Raw genomic sequence first — 24,765 nt, forward strand, 5'->3', positions numbered from 1 at the left:
TTGGGTGTATCGAAAGATAAAACTACAGATCGCAAAATATTTTTTTTAACAAAAAGGATCACTGTATCCAGTTTCATCATCACAATTTAACCAGTTTTGGATCTAATCGGTTATGTTTATTGATCTTTTTGCTTCTAAAAAAGTATAACAAAAATACCGATTCCAATGCAAAATTCAAAAAGGGGAAGTAACAACTACAAAATGAAACGCTATCAATGACTTAGTACAGGCATTTTCCGAAGAAAATGATGGCTTAAACCCCTTTGTATAGCTAGCTAAATCTACCACTTGTATGACAGTTGTTTATAGTTTCGCTATATTGACAATTTAAATATTTTTTGTTCTAATTTGAAAACGTTTTTTTAATTTACGATATGTTCTAAACTTGTTGCCAACTTTGGAATGTTTTGTTTTATCATTAAAAAGCCTTTTTGAATTTGGTTAAATATAGTTTTTAGAGAACTTTTTACTTTTGTTATAATATAACTAGATGAACTAGGCATATGGAATAAATAATCAAGTTTCAGATAAGACAAAAGTTTTCTAGTTTACTAATATAGGATCCTTTATTTTCTGAATCCATTATAATAGACTCGTAAAAAGCTTTATATAATATACTGTTTTTATCTCAAATATTTTTTAGATAACACCAATATTTAACCGTGTTAAAAAAAACATATATACTGATTGGATTACGTCCTAGTGCACCTCTACTGGCGAAGTTGGATGATTTATTTTTAACACCAAGTGCAAAATTTGTACTTTTTCAACTGAGATTGATGTCAATTTCTTTTATAATAAAGTGTCTAGGGTCAGTTTTAAATTGTTTGGATGATTTGTATCCCAAAGTATCTGATCCTTATAAAAGTATTGGCCTCACTGTTAGATTAAATAAATTTAAAATAGTAGTAATATTTGGTTTTTTTCTCGGAGCACTGTCTTCAGCTTAAATATGCTTTCATGCCCCTTTTATTTAAATCCTCTTTGGCATATGAAAATGTACCTGATGCACTGTCCTCCTAAGTAAGTGATTTTTTAACACATTCTGTAAGGCTCATGTGTCATTATAATATAAAATAATCTGCTCCTTTACAAATAATTTATTTTTGAATGCATTAATATTAGTCCACTGAATCAGAAAAATTTATCTGTGCCTATGGGCCGTCGCCATTAAATTGGCCATAACCTCTCATGTAACCACCCTGTTGTCTTCCATACATGTATTCAGGGTACTCATTGTTATAATTTCTTCTAAAAAACGGTTAAGCTGTACCTCCCCGGGGTCTGCTTGTAAATGCTTTCTGGTCTTCCCTTATACCGAAGATATTTAAAGCTTTTTTTGATACCATACTTAATATTGCTCACAAATACATTTGTGCCTTCATAGCTAAGATGAACTAAGTCAGCTGTCAAGAATTTTCTTTTTGGTTGACCATGTATGCTAAGATATGTTTTATCACAATCAGTGAAAAAATCATATTGTAGTACTTTGTCTTGTAAAATAATATTTGTTCTGTGATTTTTTACTGTTTGGCATGCTTTTTCAGTACATATTTTCTTAGGAGTACTTGTACAAAAAGTGAGTCTATCCATAAAATCGTTTGTAACTTTAATGCATCTTTTACAGGTAAATTTTCTGTTTGAATTGACAAGACTGTAAAGTTGGTATACTGATAAGTTTGTGCAGATATTGTGTACCCAGCCTGCACATTTGCTACAAAAGAGCATATCATCATTGTCTTCAACTTTACATTGCATTATACAGGTTTTGCTCACTTCTGCTTGATGATGGTTCTTACCCTCACCACTTTCTATTTCTTTAGTGTGTAGTGTGCAATCTAAGTTAACTATTGAGTAAACAATTATAGTAATAATAATAATAAATACTTTTTGTAAAGAGAGTAAAATCAGTTAGTACAACTGACTATGCAAAACAAATGGTGAAAATCATACAAATTATATTAAGTGTAACGTTTCATGAACATCTTTCGTTAAAGATGTACAAGAAAAATATATGGATTTTTAGACTATAAGATAAATTCCATGATAATCATTATTTCGTTGGTTTTACATGTGTTGTATATAAATCTAACCCGCTGCATTTTATGCACCTATCCTAAGTCAGGAGATTGTTGCTGAGTGGTTGTCGTTTGCTGGTGTGGTTCATTGGTGTTTTTCGTTTTTTTTTTATATAAATTAGACGTTGGTTTTCCTGTTTGAATTTTTTGGGGGCCCTTTGTAGCTTGCTGTTCGGTGTGAGCCAAGGCTCCGTATTGAAGGCCGAATTTTGACTGTTAACTTTTTTATACATTGTGACTTGGATGGAGAGTTTTCTCATTGGCATTCATACCACATCTTCTTATTTATACAGATAATCAGCTTTTTTGTTCTAAACACAAGAAATTATGATACCTTTGTTTGAAATGTTCTATCTTTTTTATCTTTTTTATTTCTACAGGAATACTGTTACAAACAACAGTTTCGGAATATTGAAATGTCTTTTTCATAAAATTTGTTCGCGGACGTGGTATGAAAATACTATTATTTTCTGATGAACGCAAAGAATATCTTGCATTGGCATTTTGGTTATTGTTAAATATTTGACACAGATAATCACGTGCCATACTATTTACACACTTATACATTAATACTCCTTTGTCATATATGATGATTTTTTGAAAAGTTAACCATCCTAATTGTTTGAATAAAGTTTTTGATGGTGTATCATATGCTTTGTTAAGAATTTTTTTTAATTTTAACATTTTTCCATATTTGTATTTCTTGTTTCTGTCCGTAATGTATAGCAATAAACAAAGAGAGGAAGTAGATATCAATTATAAGATAAACATAAACCTTTTTGTGGAATATATTGCTTCAATCGATTTAATAAACCTAGTCTAGTTGAAAATACAGTACATACTTTGTTTATTTGTTGATTCCATGAAAGACAATTATCGATTTAAAAAATGCAAAGTAATTTTTCACTGTTAACATTTTGTAAAAGAATTCCACTGTATTCTATCTTTAATGTTTCTTGTAAGCTTTGAAGCTTCCTATGTGATCCAACTAACATAGATTTGGATTTTTTAAATTTAATATATCATTATTTTCACACCATATTTTAAAAATTGCTATCTCGTCATTAAGTTTATCACATATAACATTCACGGAACTTGAGGAGTATTTAGGTGTTATGTCATCCGCATACACATCAGACTTTGTATGATTTAGTTGAAGTGGGAGATCATTAATATATATAAGAAATAATAAAGGGCCTAGAATACTGCCCTGCGGTAAACCAAATTTTACTTCTTCACTTGTTGTTTATTTTTACTTTTTGAGACCTGTTTGATAAATACTATTTGAACCATTTAAAAGAAAGAGTATCGAATTTATACATTCCTAATTTTGATAATCAAATTGAGTGATTTAAAATATCAAAAGATTTTTTAAAATCTGAAATGTCAAGTTCATTATCTGGGTTAAGTATAATTATCATGGTATTCTGGGCATGACGATTCACTGTGATCATCTTGAATGATATTGTTGTTGTCATTTTTACTGTCAGATTTTACAAAAGAACATATTTCACACGTGTAAACATATTCTTTATTGATTGATTGATTGTTGGTTGCTTAACGTCCAGTGGCAAATATTTCATGCATATTCAGAACGAGAACAAATTAACAATAAATACAATATGTAGGTTCTGTAATAGGGGCTTCCGGGATTAAGGTCGGAGAAATTTAGACTGCCACGGGAAATGAGGGTATATTGGATAGGGACAGAAATTTAGCCTTGCAACAGGTCACCTACGGACCCCTCAAAGAGTTGTTGCAAGGGTTCTTAACGTGCAAAGAGCGTGGTACTCTCGTTACACGAGGCATCGGATTTAACGTCCCCATTCTGACCGGACGTGACTGCGTACATCCCGCACAGCCAAACGGACGCCCCACTTTAGCAAGGGTTTTACTGCCGGTCGGAGGAAGACCAATGGTGACGATACTTCTATTCCCCAGTCACCCTTGTGGGTCATATTCTTTATTGGATTTTTGTTAACCTATATGTCATTAATGGCGATCGTGATGAAATCACTTTAAAAAAATCAATTACTACAGATCTTTTGAGAAATATACACAGTGATATTACTTTTGATTTTGGAGGTGCTACATTAACACCAGTTAATGCACACAAACATCTAGGTGTCATATTTAGTTTTGATTGTAAATGGAATAAGCATGTTGATAAGGGAGCAATCATTTAACTTCAAAAAGGGGGGGGGGTATGGTTTTTTGTCTGTTTCAGATTTTTTTTTTCAAAATTCAACACTATAAGGTATGGGGAAAATCTGGATTCAGAATATTTTTTATTTTTTTTTTTGTCATCTGCTTGACCACAATGTTTTATTTTTAGGGTAAAACTATAACCCACCCTTTGAAGTTAAATGGTCGTTCCCTAAACTGATCGAGAAAACTACGAAGCAGATAAATGTTTTACGCAAACTAAAATTTAGACTAAAATGGGAATATTTGGAAAAAAATTATATGAATTTTATTCGTCCAATACTTGAGTATTCATAAGTTTGGGATAACTGTGGGGAAATAAATTCTGATCGGTTAGAAAATATTCAAATCGAGGCTGCTTGTATAGTTACTGGATTACCAAGTTATGTTAGCCGCAACACTATTTGCAGGGAGACGGGATGGGAAAATTAAGCGTAAGGCAGGAGGTTGAAAAAAATGAGTTATGTTTTATAAAATTATTAACAATCAGGCTCCAGATTATCTGCATGACTTGGTTCCAGAATTTGTATCTGATATTAATAACTATAATTTGCGAAACAGACACAATATCACTATTCCAGTGAATCTTTTATCGGTTTATCAACAGTCTTATTCCCCATAACATTGTGGAACACTTTAGACATTATTATTAGACAGGTTCCTCCATTTTCATTATTAAAAGCAAATTGCATATTTTATACTATAAGTATACAAAAAAAAATTCAGAGCTATTTTTACTCTGGAGATCGCTTACTATCTATATTACATGCAAGGCTTCGAAACCGGTGTAGCACACTTCAATCTGATTTGTTTAATGCAAAATTAGTATGGCTTTATCAATGAGGATGCTAAACATTATTTATTATATTGTAACAATTTTTCAGCACAAAGGCTTTTAATGCTAAATAAAATCAATGTTTTTGCTGTCAATATTACAATTGATTTATCGTTATCTGCTGATGAGTCTTTGGGTTCTGACGAAAATGATATAAAAAGTACCAAGCGTGTTTCTCAACTTTGATAACCTTATTTCTGTAACAAATCTTACTTGAACATGATTTAACTTATTAATGTATATCAATGCATTTTGATTAAAGATATAAAATTGATACTTACAAATATGTGTAGTTTAACTTCTGTTTTTCATCTTAATCCGGCACAAGAAAAGGAACTTAATATGTATCCAATCATTAACTATGCGTGTGTTATTTGTATTTAAAGCAATTCACACACATGACTTGTCATGTACACTAACATATTTTATATTACACAGCTCGGTGTGTTTGTATTTTAAGAATAGACGCACTCAATTCGTTATATTTACTGGAAAAAATCCATTCGTTTGATGTGTTTGCGCTTTTAATTTTGCCATTTGATAAAGGACTTTCCCTTTTGAGTTTTCCTTGGAGTTTGTTTTTTGTTTTTTTACCTTTTGATTCGAATCTTCAAATTTCTATGTATTTTTTTTATATCTTCATACTTAAAATTATCATATGTTAAAGTCAGATATATGTAATGTTCATTCATGTTCATATTTATGTATGTATTGGAGAAGACGTTAATAAGTTGAAAAACTTGTACCAATCCGTTTGTTCATTTTGAACAATAAAATATGTTTAAACTAGTGGTGTAACAGTTCAACATAAGAACAAACTATTAAAATCAGATGGAAAGGACTTAACTAATGAGATTGATACAAAGCAGAAAAACATCTGACAAAAACACAGACCGGCTGTTGCAGGGTATTTATACATCCCTCACGACAAAAAAAGACACCAAAAGTACAGATCTGAGAGTACTAGTAGTTACTGACAGGTAGTTCAAAGCCAATTTAAAAATTAATAAAAAATCATGTATATAAGACTAAAATATCAATCAATACACATCAACCATCCAATGGATTTAGTGTAAAGTTGTCATTAACAGTCAAAGAAAACATGATCTTGTACAATGCCAAAATGTAGGTATTGACAGATTGTCGTACCGTGAATATGCATATGTGAACAACAATAATTTTTAGTATGGTTTTAATTTACTGATAACAAAATCAATATTCATGTCAATAAAAACAATATTCAAAGACCCAATTATGATGTTGAATTGGTAACCTTTTAGAATAAGTTATTTAAAGGGGCATTAGCTGTCAAATTTACGTTCATTGACATAAGTCTAATTCTTGTTAATGATTTATAACATACTAAGACGTATATCCAAATTACAAAAAGTCTAAAATAAACAATTGACAATGCATTGACTCGATTATGTATCAGCATTTCGTGTGTAATTTAGTCTAGACGCCATCTTATTAACCATCGAGATGACATCCGAAGACTCGACGGTCATATAATCGATATAAATACATTGTATAAATACAAATGTAAATAGATAGGTAACACGTACAATTGGATTTTTCTAGGTCTGTTCGATTTCATGTTATAGGTTAAATTGAAGGTCAAATGAATACGGATTAAATCAGGTTAAATTATTGACTTGCAAGTAAATAATACATTACCAATGTTTTTGAGCTTATTCTGACAAATTTGAGCCAAACTGACTGCTTAATACGAAATACTATATCAAAATTCCGCTTTAATTAATACTTAAAACAAAAAGAAATCGTATTTTAATTTTTTGTTTAAATCGTAGTTTGTGCCCTTTTACACGGTAGGTATAGTGTCCGGCTAGGATCGTGGTTTTTCGAGTGAATCTGTCCAATTTTTTCGAGTGCAGATCGGGCTTTTTCGAGTGATAAAACATGCGATCAGGTCAATTAACTGCTAATTTGTAATTATAATAGTTTTTTACTTGACTACCCATCTTATTTTAAATATTATACATGTTTTGAGTAACAGAGAAGCACAACTTCCTTGTATTTAACCAATAAATTCAATGTTTGTTATTGTCCGGGCTTTTTCGAGAGGAACTGTGAAACCGTCCGGGTTTTTAAACAAATGGTCCGGGTTTTTTAACGAAAATTTTAATAAGAAAAAAGGTATTCTTGACTTTAAAAAATGACTTTTCTAGTTTATAAATGTGATTTAATGAATGAAAATATCATATATTCTCAATAAATCACAAAAACATATTACTATGTTGATCAAAATTAACCTTTTTCAATTTAATGCAAATTTTCTATACGGAAAACGTTCTACCACAACATTCCAGTATTAAATTAGAAATTATTGGATCCTTTATAAAAAGGTCTTTAGAACATAGTGCAGGGGACTCATAATCTTTTCAACTTCATTTTATGGTATTTTTGTTGTCACAGTTAATATATTTTTCGTGGTGAACCTCGGAGTTTTTATACGGTACGTATTACGGTATACCGTTGTCCGTCCGTCGTCAGCATGTCGGACAATAACTCAAAACGCTGTAACCAATCTAGATGAAACTTCGGTGAATTGTTTATTCCTATTGAGGTATCCTCTCTTTCGAATTTTATAAATTTTAGATTTTACGTTTCCGAGTTATTGGATTTTATTAAATAAACTAGAAGCTCTGAAGAGCCTGTGTCACTCACATTGGTCTATGTGCTGCAGTGCAAATTAAACAAAGGACACTCTTCTACATTAAAGACAAGAATAGAATTCATGACAAAATTCTCTGTTTTGGTGATGATGACTTGTTTGTAGATCTTACTTTACTGAACATTCTTGCTGTTTACAGTTATCTCTATGTATCATGAGCTTGGTCTATAAGTTTCAGAGAAAAATACTTTTGTAAAAAATGTTTGCGTTGCACATGATCCTCTGTCCTTAACATTAAAATACAGTTATTCAGCTGCTCAGATTTTGATCTGTTCAACGGCAATTAAAACTCTAGACGTACATATCCGAGCATCACGGGACGACACAATGTACAAGTTAACGGACAACGACGGACGCCAAGTGATGAGACAAGCTCACTTGACCCTTTGGGGCGAGGTGAGCTAAAAAGGGGTGATTTTACTGTTTTCAGACAATATTTTTAAAGTGCTTTGAGGAGTTTTCATGAAACTTTGGTGACTGCTTTATATAGATTATGGTTACCTCCCTTTTAGTTTTTTTTTTTTTGACATTGAGAAATTATATAAAGGTTTCATAACGAGTGAGAATGGATATCGCTTGATATCATCTCGAGTTATTTAATTTCAATATAATAATAAACGAAGCGAGTTTATTATTACTATTCGAATTAAATAAAGAGAGGAAATTACTTACTTACTTACTTGAATTAAATAACAAGAGTTGATATCAAGCGATACCCCATTTTCACAAGTTGTTAACCGTATTTGTCTTATGGTCAACACTCTCATTGTGTCAAACTAAAGATTTCGTCTAATATTTTGCACATGAAATGTACATCGTCGTAACCTTTGATGGTCATCAATGATCTAACGAATAGCCAATAGAAATGGCGTAATATCGTCTTATCATGCTGGATAAGCAAATCAAATTTACGCAAATTTTCGTATCACTTTTTCGTATCACACTCCGTGCAGTGTGATATGAGAAATGTTTATTCGTGCAAGAAATACAAAATGTATATAATAAGCCACAACCATACGAGAATGAACTTTATTCTTTGAAAACGCGACGGGCGCAGCTGTTTATTAAAAACGGAATAAGAAACCTACTGGACAGCAAAGAAGAATCAGATAAATGCCTTGTTTTTGTTAGATGTATTTCTGTTTGTATCAATCTGATGAGTTAAGCCTTTTTCAACTGATTTTTTATAGTTCGTACTTATGTTGTACTGTTACACCACTATCCCAGGTTAGGGGGAGGGTTGGGATCCCGCTAACATGTTTAACCCCGCCACATTCTGTATGTATGTGTCTGTCACAAGTCAGAATCCTATAATTCAGTGGTTGTCGTTTGTTGATGTGTTACACATTTATTTTTCGCTTATTTTTTTGTTCATAAATTAGGCCGTTAGTTTCTCGTTTGAATTGTTTTACATTTGTCATTTCGGGGCCTTTTATAGCTGACTATGCGGTATGGGCTTTTCTCATTGTTGAAGGCCGTACGGTGACCTAGAGTTGTTAATTTTTGTGTCATTTGGTCTCTTGTGGAGAGTTGTCTCATTGGCAATCATACCAAATCTTCGTTTTTATATGTAATAAAAAATATTCTATTACAAGAGGTCAGCCCCCTGCCCCCACAAAAAAAACTTCATTAATAACAACAACAAAATCTATTCACACACTTGATCCAACCAGTTTTTATTCCCATTGACAATAAAATCTGAATTAAATTTCATATATAGTTAACAATGAAATGAATAATTCGTCAGCTTAATTCACTATTTATACGTACGTCTCGATCCAAATTGTCTATGCTTACATTATATTGTTGACATCATTAGTACATACTGTACATGTAATTTATAAGATGTGACAAACAACAATAAATACAAATGACTGATATTTTTTTATAAAGTGTAAGTGTTAGTACACCTTTATCAAACTGATGAATGCATTGGTTTCGTGCCTTAAAAAGTACATAATTTTAGCCCTTTTTATTGTTTTTAAACGTAAATACATTGACACATAACATTCTAAGCTATAGGAAACTTGTATAATCACTCGATAAAACACGGACGCACTCGAAAAAGCCCGGACTGCTCTCGAAAAAACCCGAACACATAGAAATGATTTTAGTCTCAAAATGTCGTTTTCAATGCAACAACAAGATTTTTTGTAAAGTGTCTGTATATCTAAGGATATATGGATTCCATGTATGCATTTCCATCGACATTTGCATTGGTATGTGTATAAAAATGGCTTTATTCTGTTTTTTGGAATAAAAGCATTGTAAGGCTAAATTCAACTTTTTTAACGAAAAATAATGTCGGATTGATAATATCTTTTTATCTCAAATACTAACACACCTCGTATATCCTTGTATATTAAACTCAAGCTTCTATATCACGTCTTGTCAGAAAGGAAGTCTGTTTGTTTACATTTTTTATCATATTCACTCGGAAAAAAGTGGTCACACTCGAAAAAGCCCGATCAAATCACTCGAAAAACCACGATCCTAGCCGGACACTATACCTACCGTGTTTTAAAGGATTGATAAGTTTACCCGGATTGTATCTAAACTTCCGGGATCGGTAAACAAAATCACCGTAAGAATTAGGATGTGTTATTCCCTTTGAAACAAGTTTTCTACAAGTACAGCGAAACTACCAACCAAATCTTTGTTTCTTATGAAGAATTTAGTAAAGGTTTTAAGTAATTTGTTTTAACAAAATTCCTGACTTGATAATTTACGAGTAATACACAGATTACAATCATTGAATTCCAAAACGTCACTACAGACACCGGCATAGCGAACGATTTTGGATATATAAACCACGTAAGACCGTACCAATTCTTTAATTCTATTTCTTATGAGGTTACTAATAATGACCTTTTAGTTGCAGTTAATCGTGTACTTTCAAATTTACGTCAGAAATATAGTATCAATTGTGTATGCTTCTTTATCAAACATCAACAGAATCATGTGGCATTCAACAAATTCAACCAAAACTAGAAAGACCAGATTGTCCTAAACTAGAAGCTTTAAGAATAGTCGGAGGATGTGATGTTAGACCTGCTCACTCATGGCCTTGGGCTGTGCAATTGCGGCTTTCCGATGACGGGGGTAAAACTTTCAACCATGAATGTGGAGCTGCTTTACTGTCAGAATCATTTGCACTTACGGCTTCCCATTGCTTTTTGAGGTAAGTTTAAAACAGATGTTATGATATATTTGATTAAAGATGAAATAAGTAAGCTACATGTTGTCTATAGTAAGATTTAATATAGCAATTCCAAAAGATAAAGTCATGCGTGAAAATTAATAAGCAAAACAATGATGTTTATTTTATGATAAATAATTATAAATTATTTTCATTAAATCTTTTTTTCGCTTTAAAGAAAAAACCACTCAGTTGTTCATTTTAAGACCGGATTTGGGGGGTTATAATGTCAATTGATCATTTTGAGACCGTATTCGTTTACCTGACAAAATATTGTCAAGCACTATAACTTCTGATTACATCATTAAATTTTTATTGTTAAATCATAAGAAATTGAAACAAACACTTAATAGATTTCGTGCGTCCAAGTGCTTTTATGGTTTTATCATCTTCATGAACGCTCAGACCTAAACATTTGAAACAGTGATACGTTAGGAGATATATGACTAAAACCGACCTAAACAGTCAGTATTGAATAGATATAGGTAAAAAAAATATATATTCTCATTTTGATGTCGTATGAACACTGTACAAATTCAAATACCAATACAAATAATTTTATTAACTAATCACAGTGCCCGTATAAGGGCAGATTAATCACAGTTTAATTATTGCTACCAGACAAAACATATAATGCTAAACATGATTTTAACGATCTAGTAGATTAAAACATTCAACATATATACATTTATAAAAGAAAAGAACTTTATAAGATATGTATACTGGTGAATAAAAACATAAAAACTAGCAATATGGATTCCACTTGAAACACAAAAATTTCATACAATAATTAAAATGATAATAAAGGGGAATAGCTATTAAGTAAATTATTCATTAGGGCATCTCTTTCTCGTGACAGTTGTTTTAAAATTTTATGATTTATATATATGATGTCTGTGTCTTCATTGCTTAAAAGCCAAATTAAAGTGTTTTCATCAGAAAGTTTACAAGAATGTTTATTATTATTATTATTTAATTGATCAAAGTATTGTTTACGTATTGTTGACAAGCATGGACATTGAATTAAAAAAACTTGATTTCATCTTTAACAGAATTTATACATAAATTACATTTTCTTTCACTAATATCCAAGTTACAATATCTTCCCTTCTCAATAATGAGGTTATGTGACAATAATGAGGTTATGTGAGCTTACACTTAATTCAGTTAACAATCTTTTTCCATTTTAATTACCACAACTTAAATATTTTCTTCTAATTTTGAAATGTATTTAAATTTACGATAAGTCCACAACTTATTCATAACTTTAAAATGTTTTGTACTGTCATTAAAAAGCCTTTTTAACCAAATTTTGTTAAATATAGTTTTCAGAGAACTTTTTTTTATGATATATTAGATGAACTAGACATATGGATTAATAATCAAGTTTCAGATAGGACTTGTATTTAACAGTGCGGAGTTTTATACACCGACAATTTGATTCAAGTAAAAGTGTAAGGAGGTGTTTAAATATAAAAAAAGAAAAGGGGTTATAATATCTAATTAAAATAGCAAAACTAAAACAAATATAAATCAATTGTTTTAAAAACAATTGTTAAACGGTCTTTCCCCTCCGAAACATGATTAATTGGTTTTTTGGTTGGTTGGTTGGTTGGTTGGTCGGTCGGTCGATTGATTGATTGATTTATTGATTGATTGATTGATTGATTGATTGATTGATTGCATGGCACTTTCTCTGTGCGACGCAGCTAACTTAAATAACGCCTATGTTCTGACCGAACGTGACTGCGTACTTAGACATCCCGCACAGCTAAACGGACGCCTGAGATGTCCTCATAAAAATTGATCCTAGCATCATTCGTTTATAAATTTTCTCTAGTTTCTATGTTACTTCGGACTTCCATTTTTCATCTATTTGTTGTGTATGCATTTTGATTGAATTTGTAGGAAAACGGAGTAAATTTTATCTTGGAAGTTTTATTTTCCTTATTTGGATATGCAATGTTTTATTCTAAATTTAGGTCCGCGCGCGAGATGATGTTGTGAGATCACGTGACCCCCGAATATATATGTCTGGAGTTAATATTAATTTCTTTTCAGGGGAGACCGTTGAACAGATCACATGTGTATTGATCAAAGAAACACGATAACTATTGTTTTTTATTTTGTACAGGTCATTGATGTCGGATACATATTACGTACACATGTTTACGGGAGCACAGATTTGTATTTTAATGCATGTTTAGAAATTTGATTGTAGGATTTCAGTAATACATTGATTTTAATTTCGCAATCAAGCGGACCGCACGTGTCTCATCGATTAATTTCAGAAAATACATGAATTGGAGCAGATTTTTGCAGGGATGGATTTCTATTTCAGAAAGAAATTTGTACATAAGAAGGATTAGCATTTTACAGTATAATGTACGGGACTAAAACGCGATCTTCTTTTCTTTGAAATGGGATAACTTAAAAAAAAATCAGTTGAAAAAAAGGGAGGGGGGGGGGGGAGTGTAGTGGTAGACTGTGGTTCATAATTGAGATAAGAAACATTTACAACATGATAGCTGCAAAGTTTGAAGTTTTGATAAGTAATTTTTTGATTCGACCATAACAGGGACATTGACCCTGCAATAAAATGACGCGTACCATTTCGACCAAAAATTTCTAGTAAACACGTGTCGCGACAAACTTTTTGGTTAAATTGTTTTGTCGATATCTATAACTCTTTGATAGGAAGAAGCGATATGTACTTAATGTAAAAAATCACAACATGACCTTGACCTTTGACCTTGACCTAGTTTTCTATTCTTTAGGACCAAGGACCTCAAATCAACAGACCCTAGGTCTCTATCACTTATGGTTTACCAGTTACAAATGCATATCACTTATTTCAAATGCATTAGGGGAAATAACTCTCATTTGGAGTCTTCGTATGGCTTCGGTCAAAATTGGACAAAAAATCCTGAGGATATAGGGAGCCATTTGGTAAAATAAATTTGTCGCTTTCTTATACGGTTACGGAGGAGATGCAGTCACAAGGAAAACAGTGTTCGGGGAGATAACTCCTACAAAGAAAAGTATTCAGTCACGCAGGGTGAATTTCAAAGGCGCATAAACTGTTCGATATCATATACCACACATCTAAGCGACATCTTGCGAAACAAAATTGATACGCAAGAAATAAAAGTGGCGGAAGAAGAAAAAAAAAAATAATAATCAGAACAAAAACAATAGGTCTTTCCACAGAAAAGTGGAAAGACCTAATAAACCAGTTTCATTCGACATAAACACGGGGTTTTTATGAAAACAAAATGAACTCGGCTAAACACGACGAATGCTAGAACAAGGCGAGAGTAGTTTAACGATATTCGAATTTCGTAAATCGATTTAAGAAAGACCAATTAAGGAAACAGACACTGAGGGAATAGCATGAACTCAAAAGGGAGCAAGACCGGGTGCGTCGATAGCATAGGCGTCTCTTGCTATGCTAGCTTCGCCCGCCAGCCATGTGAATCCACACTCAATCAAAATGTCACAATCGGGAATAGAAAAATGATCTGATAAATTACAGATCAGACGACCATACTGGTATCTAAAGATCTAATACCGCGAAAACATGTCGCTATTGAATTAAACCACTAACACAGCGTATTGTTCAAGTTTTTCGCAATGATGACCGTACAACTTGTGAACTGTAGAGATAACAGTCGATTTAATGACTCTGTTGGAGCAGTTTTTGTGTTTGGGGCACGCCCCTGTTAATTAAGTCCGTATAGTGTGAATATGAAAGAGTGTAACGTATTAATTTGGATACAACGCCATAGGATGGTGCAGAGGGTATGTTTCTGATGAGAAACGGGAAGTTGACAATTGGAAAGTTGAGATTTTAGTCTGGCTTTTCTGTGTTTAATGCTTTTAAACTTCGTATTAGATTTAGTTTCAGACTGTTTTGATTCGAGTGTCACTGATGAGTCTTATGTAGACGAAAAGCACAAATAGCGTCACAAATTCTGAGCCTGGTATCTTTGATGAATTTTTCCATTTGTTCTTAGTCTTATCAGGTGAATTTAATTGCTTCGGTATTGACTTTATATATACGATACCTTTCTTAAATTGTCCGTATATGAATTATGATTTTTTTAAATTAGATTCCAAGTACCTCAGGCAAAATTGACAAACTTTGAATGGATTGTTTGTTATTTTTAGGTCTCTTAAGGCCATATGTTTAAATAGTTAACATATTTTTTCTTCTTTTTCTAAGTGTTCGTTTTAAATCTAAAAAAATAAACGTCTCTAGACTAGTTTAAATGATTCATAAAATACATTTTTCTCTTTGCTTACATCTTTTTGCAAAACATTATTCACAAAATAAAATTTACATTCATTCAGATTGCGACGCATGTCAAATTAGGTATACTGATTATTTTCAAATTAAATACAAATGAACAAGAGGGGTAACGAGCCATAACCAAATCCTTACCACACACACATACACACACTTTCGAAGTTGTTAGAGTGGAGAAATTATTTTAGGCGTATACTTCATTGAAAAGTAAAACAAATCACTAGTCACCAATTATTAATTTGCCATCCCTTCTTGTTTGAAAATTGACAACATTTCATTTTTTCTATTTAAGCTTGGATTAATATTTTCAGCTCAGAAAACCCAAAAGATTGGAAGGCTATTGGGGGACGTCATTCGAAAGATACAAATGAAGCCAATAATCAGCCTCGCAATATTATCAAAATAGTGAAGTTTCCAAATCTTGGAGACAATATTCTCGACAAAGATGTTGCTATTATCAAATTTGATAAGCCGATGACAATAAACGCCTATGTTACCCCAATTTGTTTACCAATAAGAGAACCAACTGAGAGAGATGAATGTGTTGTGGCTGGGTGGGGAGATGTACAAGGTTTGTACTTTTGTCCTTTAACATTCTTATTATTACATACTTACAGTTTTCTCTCTTAAAAATAATCATATGTGCATTAAAATAGGAAGGTTTGCATGGGAACATCTCCACATAAATATGCCGATGGAAATAGACTCGTCCTAACTTTCCAAGTTGACCGCATAAATAATTTGAATGAGCAAGGGTATTGCCACTCCATCAACGAGGTAATGTAAAAAATATGAACAACTATATACAAATATTTCTAACAAGCTTGGTGATTTTTTTTTTCTAAATCTTATTCATCTGATACGTTTTACTTTATTTCGTAAATAAGCTGATAAATAGAAAACCTTAAATTGGACTTTGAAGTGAAACATTTGGGAAAATAACAATTGAAGCTCTTTAACAGCTGAAATAACATCAACGTCATGCCTATTCCAAAACTAAACAAAGTTCATACGGATCATCTTCATAAATAACCAATTGCTCTTACATTGGTATCAGAAGATGTGGTATGAGTGCCAATGAGACAACTCTCCATCCAAGTCAAAATTTATAAAAGTAAACCATTATAGGTGTCTGCAAAACGTTTGAACATATCGCCTTGATCAAGTAGGTTACAAAGTAACGGTTAGTGTGAATCTGATATGGTCCATGTTCCCTTGATCATCTTCTTCGGTTTGAATCATTCAATTGTAATGGCTATACGAAGAATGAGAATGTGGTGTAAAACTTTTTTTATCCTGACAAAACTTATAAACACATGGAAAACATGAGGTTGAAAGGCAAATTTTCTCTCTTACAGGAATTTTTATGTTAGAGTCTATTCGATCATGTCTGATATCTCTGATCAGGAGATGAGTGTTCCTTCAGTATCAAAATTAACAGTCTGTTTTAAAGGCAATATTACAAATTCATTATACGTTGATGACTTTCTAACACATGACAGAGCTCTCAATATGAAAAATATATTCTAATGATATTATAATTATACCATGGTAAAATATACAAGTGGGCTTTATAAGTTTTAAACGTTCGACATCTAAAAAAGTCGGGGTTACATCTTGATCCAGTGTTTTTTTTTTTAATTATTTTTATATGAATGGTCGATGAAACGAAATTTGTTGTCTCTATTTTTAATAAAAAAAAATACTCTTTCTTTACCATATTTAAATTCAAAAAATCAATATATCCAACCTTTATATAGTTTGCAAGTTATAGCTAGCAATGGCTTTGGTATAACTAGCAAATTTATACATACAAATCAATATAAGTTGAATATGTATAGATCTCTAGTATGGTCTAAGTTAGATCATGGCCATAGTGTTTGGTTCGGCAAAAAAATCATACAAGCAAATTTTGGATGTTGTAAATCACCAAGGTGTTTGTCTGAGTAGTGGGACTTTCAAAACCTCACTAGTTTGTACGTTGAGGCAGATGAACCTTAACTCTTAAACAGAAGTTTAAAATGAGGTCTTGCGTAGTCTGTAAAGCTACAAGGGATTCCAAGACAATCCCATCTATAACTGTATTTTCGATCTCGTCTATGAAGACACTTTTCAAGTGAAAAAACATGAACATGCAATTCGTTCTTTAAAAATTCTTCAAAACCGCATCTAAATACATTTGAATTGAAATGTGTTGCTGCTGGTCCGACTTGTCAATACCTCTATGAGGACAACTAATAAGATATAAAATCTTCGTAAATACATTAAGACTGACAAATCTCTTTTAATTTAGCAACAATACGCTGAAATGAAATCCAACAAAATTCCCTTTTCAAACTTATACAATGATGAATCAAAGGATGAATACATAGTTATATTCAATGCTGTCTATTGCGAACACATTCATCACTTTCATCCTGTAGTAATAATCCTAATTAACAGTTTATTAATTCAATTCCTATTTATCACCAGGTATCAAAAGGTGAAAATAAACAACCATCATCAAGATTATAAATAAACTTTGTTGTTCCGCTTTGCAGAGATTTTAACGATGATATGACAACCTTTGAAATAAAGCGGGACAATAGTTATTTGATTTTTGGAGTAGAACAAAAATCATATATTAAGATATATTAAACCTTGACTATAGTGAAATTCTTTATAAAAATGTAAATAGTAACACATACTTGTTAATAATAAATTTTCTGTCATGGATTAAACATTTTGAATCATCGATTCAATTATTCAATATGTTCACCGAAATGGATAATGTTTATTTTATAATGAATATAAACTTCGTTTTTTTTTAATTTTGGATAGAACTTAGTGATCGAGATGTAGAAAAATCTGTTGTTTTTTTTTAATTTGCAACAATTATGTTGACAATATAAACCCAGGCATGACTGAAGAGTTAGAGGAAGTCTTGTCCAATGTTTAGAATTGCCCTAAAAGTGTTCCACTCATACAAAGGCTCTGAAATTTTGATTTTATATTGAATGACTTGTTTATTTTTCAGTAACTTAAATGGAATGTTCGATAAACCTATTTCAGCATGGTGAACATGGGTTAGCCGTGTCTACTTAACATTTCTAGTGTCGTCTTTAAGACTGAATTAATGCGTTAACCATTAGTCTATCAGAAATCTTTATCGTTCCAGTTTCAGGTACAGACGACTTAATAAACGCTTGATATGTATTATCTGTTATGTTTTTGTGGCGATTGTAATAGTTTAGAAATTTGCAATAAAGTTTAACCTTTAAGCACATGTTTTTTTTTCAGAATCTCAGCATCCAGATAAGTTGAAAAATACTGTAATGCCGATAGTTGATACAAATAAATGTAACGGTACCGAAGACCTGGAAGACCAGATTACACCCTACATGTTTTGTGCCGGATTTCAGAAAGGAGAAAATGACGCTTGTCAGGTTAGAGTCAAAGCGCAAATGTGCTTAAACAATCTGTTTCGATTTAAATACAAAAATGAAAAGTGTTTTACGGAACCTTGAGTCTCGCTTTCAATTGCTGCCGTCAGGGTTAACATGTTTTGTTTCTTACCAAAACACTACCACATCATTTTGTGTAATACAAAACAGAAATGGAAAAGAAAAAACGAAAAAATGAAAAAGCACCTATCTCTTGAACTTCTGACCAAGCTTTGTGAAATTCAATGAATATTGATGAAACGTTTGTCCAAGTTTTGTATAAGTATATGGAGGTTTCACGAAGTTATCAATGTCTAAAAACCTTTAACGAACTTAAATGCATATGAAAACGACACCTTGTCTTTTTAACTTTTTGGATTCGAGAGTCACTGATGAATCACATAGTTACAAGTATTTCAATTAAGTAATGGTCAACCACTGAGATATATTTAACGTGACCTTTAGTCGTTTATTTTGTGGACCATTGCATTTATAAAACAACCGCTTCTTCAAAAAAAAGAAAAGCTAAGGAATGCAAAATCGTAAGTTTGTAGTGACGTTATAGTTTTCAATAAATGTTATTTTTGTATCACTGGTAAAATTTTAAGTCAGGGTTTCACACACCCACACTCGTAAAAAAGTGAGAATATACAATGGGGCAATCAAACTTTCAAAGTAAAATAAAAACCGACAACAACTTCACAAAAAAGAACAATTGAACTACTACTTAAATTAGACATAGTCTTATTTGGGATATTAAAAAAAACGAAAAAAACTACATAAGAAACCTCATAATATTAATACAAAGTATTATATATACAGTTTAAAAAGTGGACAAGTAAATATTATAGTTTTAAAAAATTATCTTAAAGAAAATTTGTTTATTGAAAAAATAATATTTTATAAAAATAAAGCATTGCAAAGAGCGTATTTCTGCTGGAAGCCCTGGCTCCGACTAATAGAATAATTATACAAGTAAATTTTTAAGTAATAAAAATATCTTCCCAGTCCAGACTCCCTAGTTTTTTTACCATTATTATTCATTCATAACTTTGTCAAATGATTCAAAAAACCAACTATATGTATTTGTCTTGATTTTGCTGATGTACTTTGGACCTATACCGTAATTATACCATATACAATGATTTATTTATATATGTAGTTTTACCAATAAAAACATGACAACGAACAATGACGAAAAGACGTACATCAGAATGGTCTTTCGAAAACTCTAAATGCAAATGTATATGCTTTATTTCGTATAAAACCTTCTTTTGTTAAAGGAAAATAAATATGCTAGATAGACTGAGACTGTATTAAAAAGCTTTTATTTTTTCCTGGACAACATAATATATTGTAATCAATCCGTGTTGACAATACTTAGTAAACATTCGTCTGAATTCCATTGACTAAAAAAAATTAAGTAACACATACCGTTAACCTGTAAATAATTTGCATAATATAATCCAGAATTTTCTAGTTCTACTGCGAATACCTATCCCACGGAAGTAACATTATAAAGATATAATAACATCACCAATTGCCCTTTTTCTAGTTATCAATATTTGCTGAAATTTACAACAAAGGAGACGATTCGCCATGCACGTGTCTGAAGTAAGACTAAAATCATATAGTCAGGGGGTTCTTTACCCTAAAAAAAGTTATTATGTTCATCAAAAACGCTCATAAATATATATTTTTTATTTAGAAGTTTTGCCGTATCTGTAGACATCTTATTTTAAACGGTATATCGCATCCTAACTTTTCAGTTGATGTTATATTGATCGTTAATTTGGATACCATTTATGTCATTTTATTTTTCCTTTGAATAAACTTAATTAAAAGTTGAAGTGTGTATTGTTGTGAGAACTTTAAATATTGTCTTTTTCGGTACAATCATTGATTTTTACATATATTTTTAGTTTAATACATAATAAATCATTTAATTTTATCCATGTTTAAATCAATCGGACTTGGACTTACTTTAAACTGAGTTTTACTGTGCGTATTGCTGTGTGTTTGTTTATTCTACATTTGCTAGATGTAAAGGGGGAGGGTTGAGAGATCACAAAACATGTTTAACCCCAAGAATTTTTGCTCTTTGGTCTGGTTGTTGTCTCTTTGACACATTCCCCGTTCTCATTCTCAATTTTATATATATTAATTTATATGACCATACACACTGTCGGAACTAATATTTTTGCATTGTATATGGTCATGTTTTTCCTAAGTCTACTTATGACGTTTTTAAACTAAACCCGTCGGAAGTAAACTGATTGACATAGCAGTCTGCTGAAACATTGGTTTTTACATTAGTTAAAATTGGGCTTTGAGATAACTGCAAGTACTACGGTAGTTGAAGTGTCCGTTTGAGATTAATTTTTTGATGTGCTGGAATCAGTCCGCTTTATTTCAAGTGCAGACAGGGATCGAGTGAAATGACATGTGATCAAATCGATAAACTCTTATTTTGCAAGTTTATAGTTTAAATTAGATAATTGTCAACTTAATTTAATCCATACATTTCTTTAGCAAAGGTTACGCATAGTTTTATTTCACTTCAATTACAGGTTTTCATCATTCAGGCTTTAGGCGTACTGCAATATCTGATTGTTTTTCTCCAAAACTGGTCAGGATTTTTTTTGGATAAAAAATTAAGAAAATATGAACAAGAAAGATTTTATTTAGGGCCTTCATTATTGTAATTAAGTAGAGAACCATCACACATAGACATAAAAAATTAAGCAGATTAACATATAGCAATGTTGAACCATGTTAACCGTTCAAATATTTTATAATAAGTTTTTCTTAAAATACATTTTACCATACCCTCGAAGTATTAATTCAAAATCTGAGTTACAACTAAATTGTATTCCATAGCCATTTGTATTCCAGCTCTTTATATCAAATACTACTTAATTAACTGAAATTTAAATGTTCAAATAAAATGCTTTTTTTTTTATAAAATTCAAAATTTATTAAATTTCCTGTTTTTATTGTATTTGTATATTGGAAATTCCTCAATCTTCAAACACAGTAATCTGAGTTTTTGGTAAGCATAATACCTAAAGATAAAGGTTAAATTTAATTTTAATTTTTTCCGTGTTTTTGTTGTTGTTGTAAAAAATCAAATAATAACATTAACATGACCAATTTTACTGTACCACTAAACTTCTAACTTATTTTTTCATTTTGTTTTGTTTTGTTTTGTTTTTGTTTTTGTTTAAATATTTCAATCAATAATCTGTTCAAGCTGTAAATGTGTTTCGGAGCAGTTGTAACTCATTTATAGAAATTCTTTATTATGATCTGTAAATAGGTCTTAATAATAGGATAATCGATGACGAAAAACATGATTCACATTCATTCTTCACAATTAAAAAACATCAAATCTTACAATTTTATTGGCCAAGAGTACTATGCAAAATTCTAGTTTTTTAATAAAACATCTTTTGCACGGATACAAGGCATTTATTATGGATTATCTATTAAAAACAGATCAGAACATTTAATCCACTAAAGTTGTAATAAAAAAAAGGCAAAGAAAACACCAAGAGGCATTCAAATCTCATAATCCAATAAAAAATAAACAGTCAACACCATGACCATAACGAACAATGACACAAAACAGTTATTGTCATTAGTTTGCTGTATGTCATATTTATTTTTCTTACTTTGTTATAAATCAGGCCGTAGGTTTTTGTCGTATTTGTTTTTCTTACATTGTTATAAATCAGGCCGATGGTGTTCTCTTTCTGGATTTTTGTAATAATAAATATGATATGAATTGATTGACGAGTAGATAATAAGATGAATTAATTTAGCTCTACGATAATTTTTTTTTTCATTGAATAGCGGTGATAACAGGTGTGCAGGACATTCAATACACACAAACCTACACAGATATACTTATATGAATCTTAGACGTATTTGTAACAGTAGTAGAAATGCATCGAAATAATTGAGTGTAAGGATAGAATTTATGAGATAGACAGATACATCATTATTGCATATGTTTTTATATCGAATTCTAAATATTGATCAGTTAGTCTGCGCTTAATGTTGAGTGGCTTCTGGTTATCCGCTCATATGTGTGATTAACTTTATTGAATATGTCCTATTAGTCTACTTTGTTGTAAAATTTATATAATTATAGATATATGCGTTTCTAAACGCACTTGTTTCTTTTAGGGTGATAGTGGTGGTCCATTGATGTGTAAACTTGGTAATACCTGGTATTTACAAGGACTTGTATCCTGGGGAGTTGATTGCGCACGTAAGACTTCGTGTTTATGATTATATGTTTTACTATGGTTTCTTCTTCTTTTATATTATTATTTGTATGAAAAAAACATTTGATTTGTTTATTATGTTTAAGTATCAAAAAATTAATTGTAATTATTGCTTAGTAGTCTGATACCTGCACTAAAGGAAAATGAGAGGTTAACAGTATTAGATTAAAGCAAAAACTGTTAGTACTCCATACTAAACCAAAAAAACATTATTTATTTCATAGCTTTTCATTTGAATTTTCAGAACCCGATCTGCCTGGAGTATATGCCAATGTGTTCAAATTCGTCAGCTGGATAAGGAATCAAATGACACTGTAATAAATATGTTAAACTTAAAAACGTTTTCAACATGCCAAGATTTGCAAACAATCAGACACGATTTAAAATCAATACATACACTTTTACTAGAAAATGATTTTTGCTGTTACTTATTACGCAAGTACAATTTATACTTCAGCAAGTATCAAAGTTATATAATACACAATACTTACAACAAGATTTAAATGGATCATTCTAAGTCGGATCATCATGCTTACTCCCAGACAAGTAATCAACCAACTGCCTATTAATAAAACTTTAAATAATAGCCAATACAAGTTCTAAAGCATGTGTTGTTCAAATATCTTCGCTATCGCCATCAGCAGTATGAAATTCGGATCTTTTTCAGGAGAACAGAAAAATCTGAATATTTCATCACACATGTGGTAAAAATCTTGTATCATATATTCAATACTATTATGCGTTGTTTTGTAATAGATCCTTTCAATAACTATCGACATGAACTAATAACACCTACAGTTTACAGGTGAAATGGAAGGGTCGTTTCAAAGTAAAAAAAACCTTCAGGAATATCATTTTACATACATATTCGATTTAACGGTATTAGACTATGTTCAAAAGGAACGGATATCGAGCAAACCAAACGGCTATTCGCGTATTTTTCATGTTTATCTGCAATCAATTCGCATTCGAATTCGTTTTTTTTTCCTACAATCGTGATTATAAATATTTTAATGTCCGAGTTCTCCATAGAAGACTGTGCCATCTGCTATCAGCTAAAATATGTCGAACTCCAAGGTAAATTAAAAAAAGGGAAGTCCATAAATTCTGAGAAAAATCAAACGCTCGACTATATTAACCAATGGAATGACTGAAAATAACTGAAAATATTTTCCTGGCGATTAAGTCGTTTTTTAAATCCTATTTACCTCTCCATATATAATTATTTCTTCGCAAAACAGTTGCAGAGTTTGTAATTTTTAGTTGGGATTTTTGCTCCTCCTCATGGTACCTTTGTTAACAATGATGTACTTTCTTAATGGATTGGAAACAATTTTGAACTGCCTGTTCCTATGTAGCAATATTCCAGCAGCATTTGTGTATGAGTTTATTTCTCTTAACTCATGCGTAACTGGAGAGACTGTTGATATTGAGTCATTTTGTACATGGTCAAACTAGGGACTCAAACAGGGTTTTTTTTGTGCACGATTGAGATAATCCTTCGTTATATGGTCGTCACAAACTTATTGCCCGTTGGTTGCCAACTAATTCACATTGATGCTGCAAATTAGTAGAGATGGTCTGCTATATTTACCCAGAAGACTATGTTCTCTTGGGAGAGCAAAAAACCTATCAAAGATACCAAGCTTATAATTTTGTACGGCAAACGTGCGTTTCGTCTACCAAAAGACTCGTCGGTATATACCTAAATATATCAAATTTTTGTAACA

The 24,765-nt window shown here is 31.4% G+C and overlaps 1 protein-coding gene across 1 annotated transcript in view; it reads left to right on the forward strand.

Moving 5' to 3' along the window:
• The window catches only part of LOC127738095 (transmembrane protease serine 6-like), a 43,833-nt gene extending 20,428 nt beyond the window's left edge, over nt 1–23,405 (forward strand). Inside the window, exons 6-10 of the mRNA XM_052249197.1 lie at nt 10,769–10,994; nt 15,633–15,892; nt 18,601–18,746; nt 22,935–23,019; nt 23,280–23,405. Of these exons, the coding sequence (XP_052105157.1) occupies nt 10,769–10,994; nt 15,633–15,892; nt 18,601–18,746; nt 22,935–23,019; nt 23,280–23,353 (791 nt within the window). The 3' untranslated portion in view covers nt 23,354–23,405. The remainder of the gene's footprint in view (nt 1–10,768; nt 10,995–15,632; nt 15,893–18,600; nt 18,747–22,934; nt 23,020–23,279) is intronic.
• The last annotated feature ends 1,360 nt before the right edge of the window (nt 23,406–24,765 follow it).

The sequence above is a fragment of the Mytilus californianus genome, unplaced genomic scaffold, assembly GCF_021869535.1.
Source record: "Mytilus californianus isolate M0D057914Y unplaced genomic scaffold, xbMytCali1.0.p SCAF_4, whole genome shotgun sequence".
NCBI classification, from domain to species: domain Eukaryota; kingdom Metazoa; phylum Mollusca; class Bivalvia; order Mytilida; family Mytilidae; genus Mytilus; species Mytilus californianus.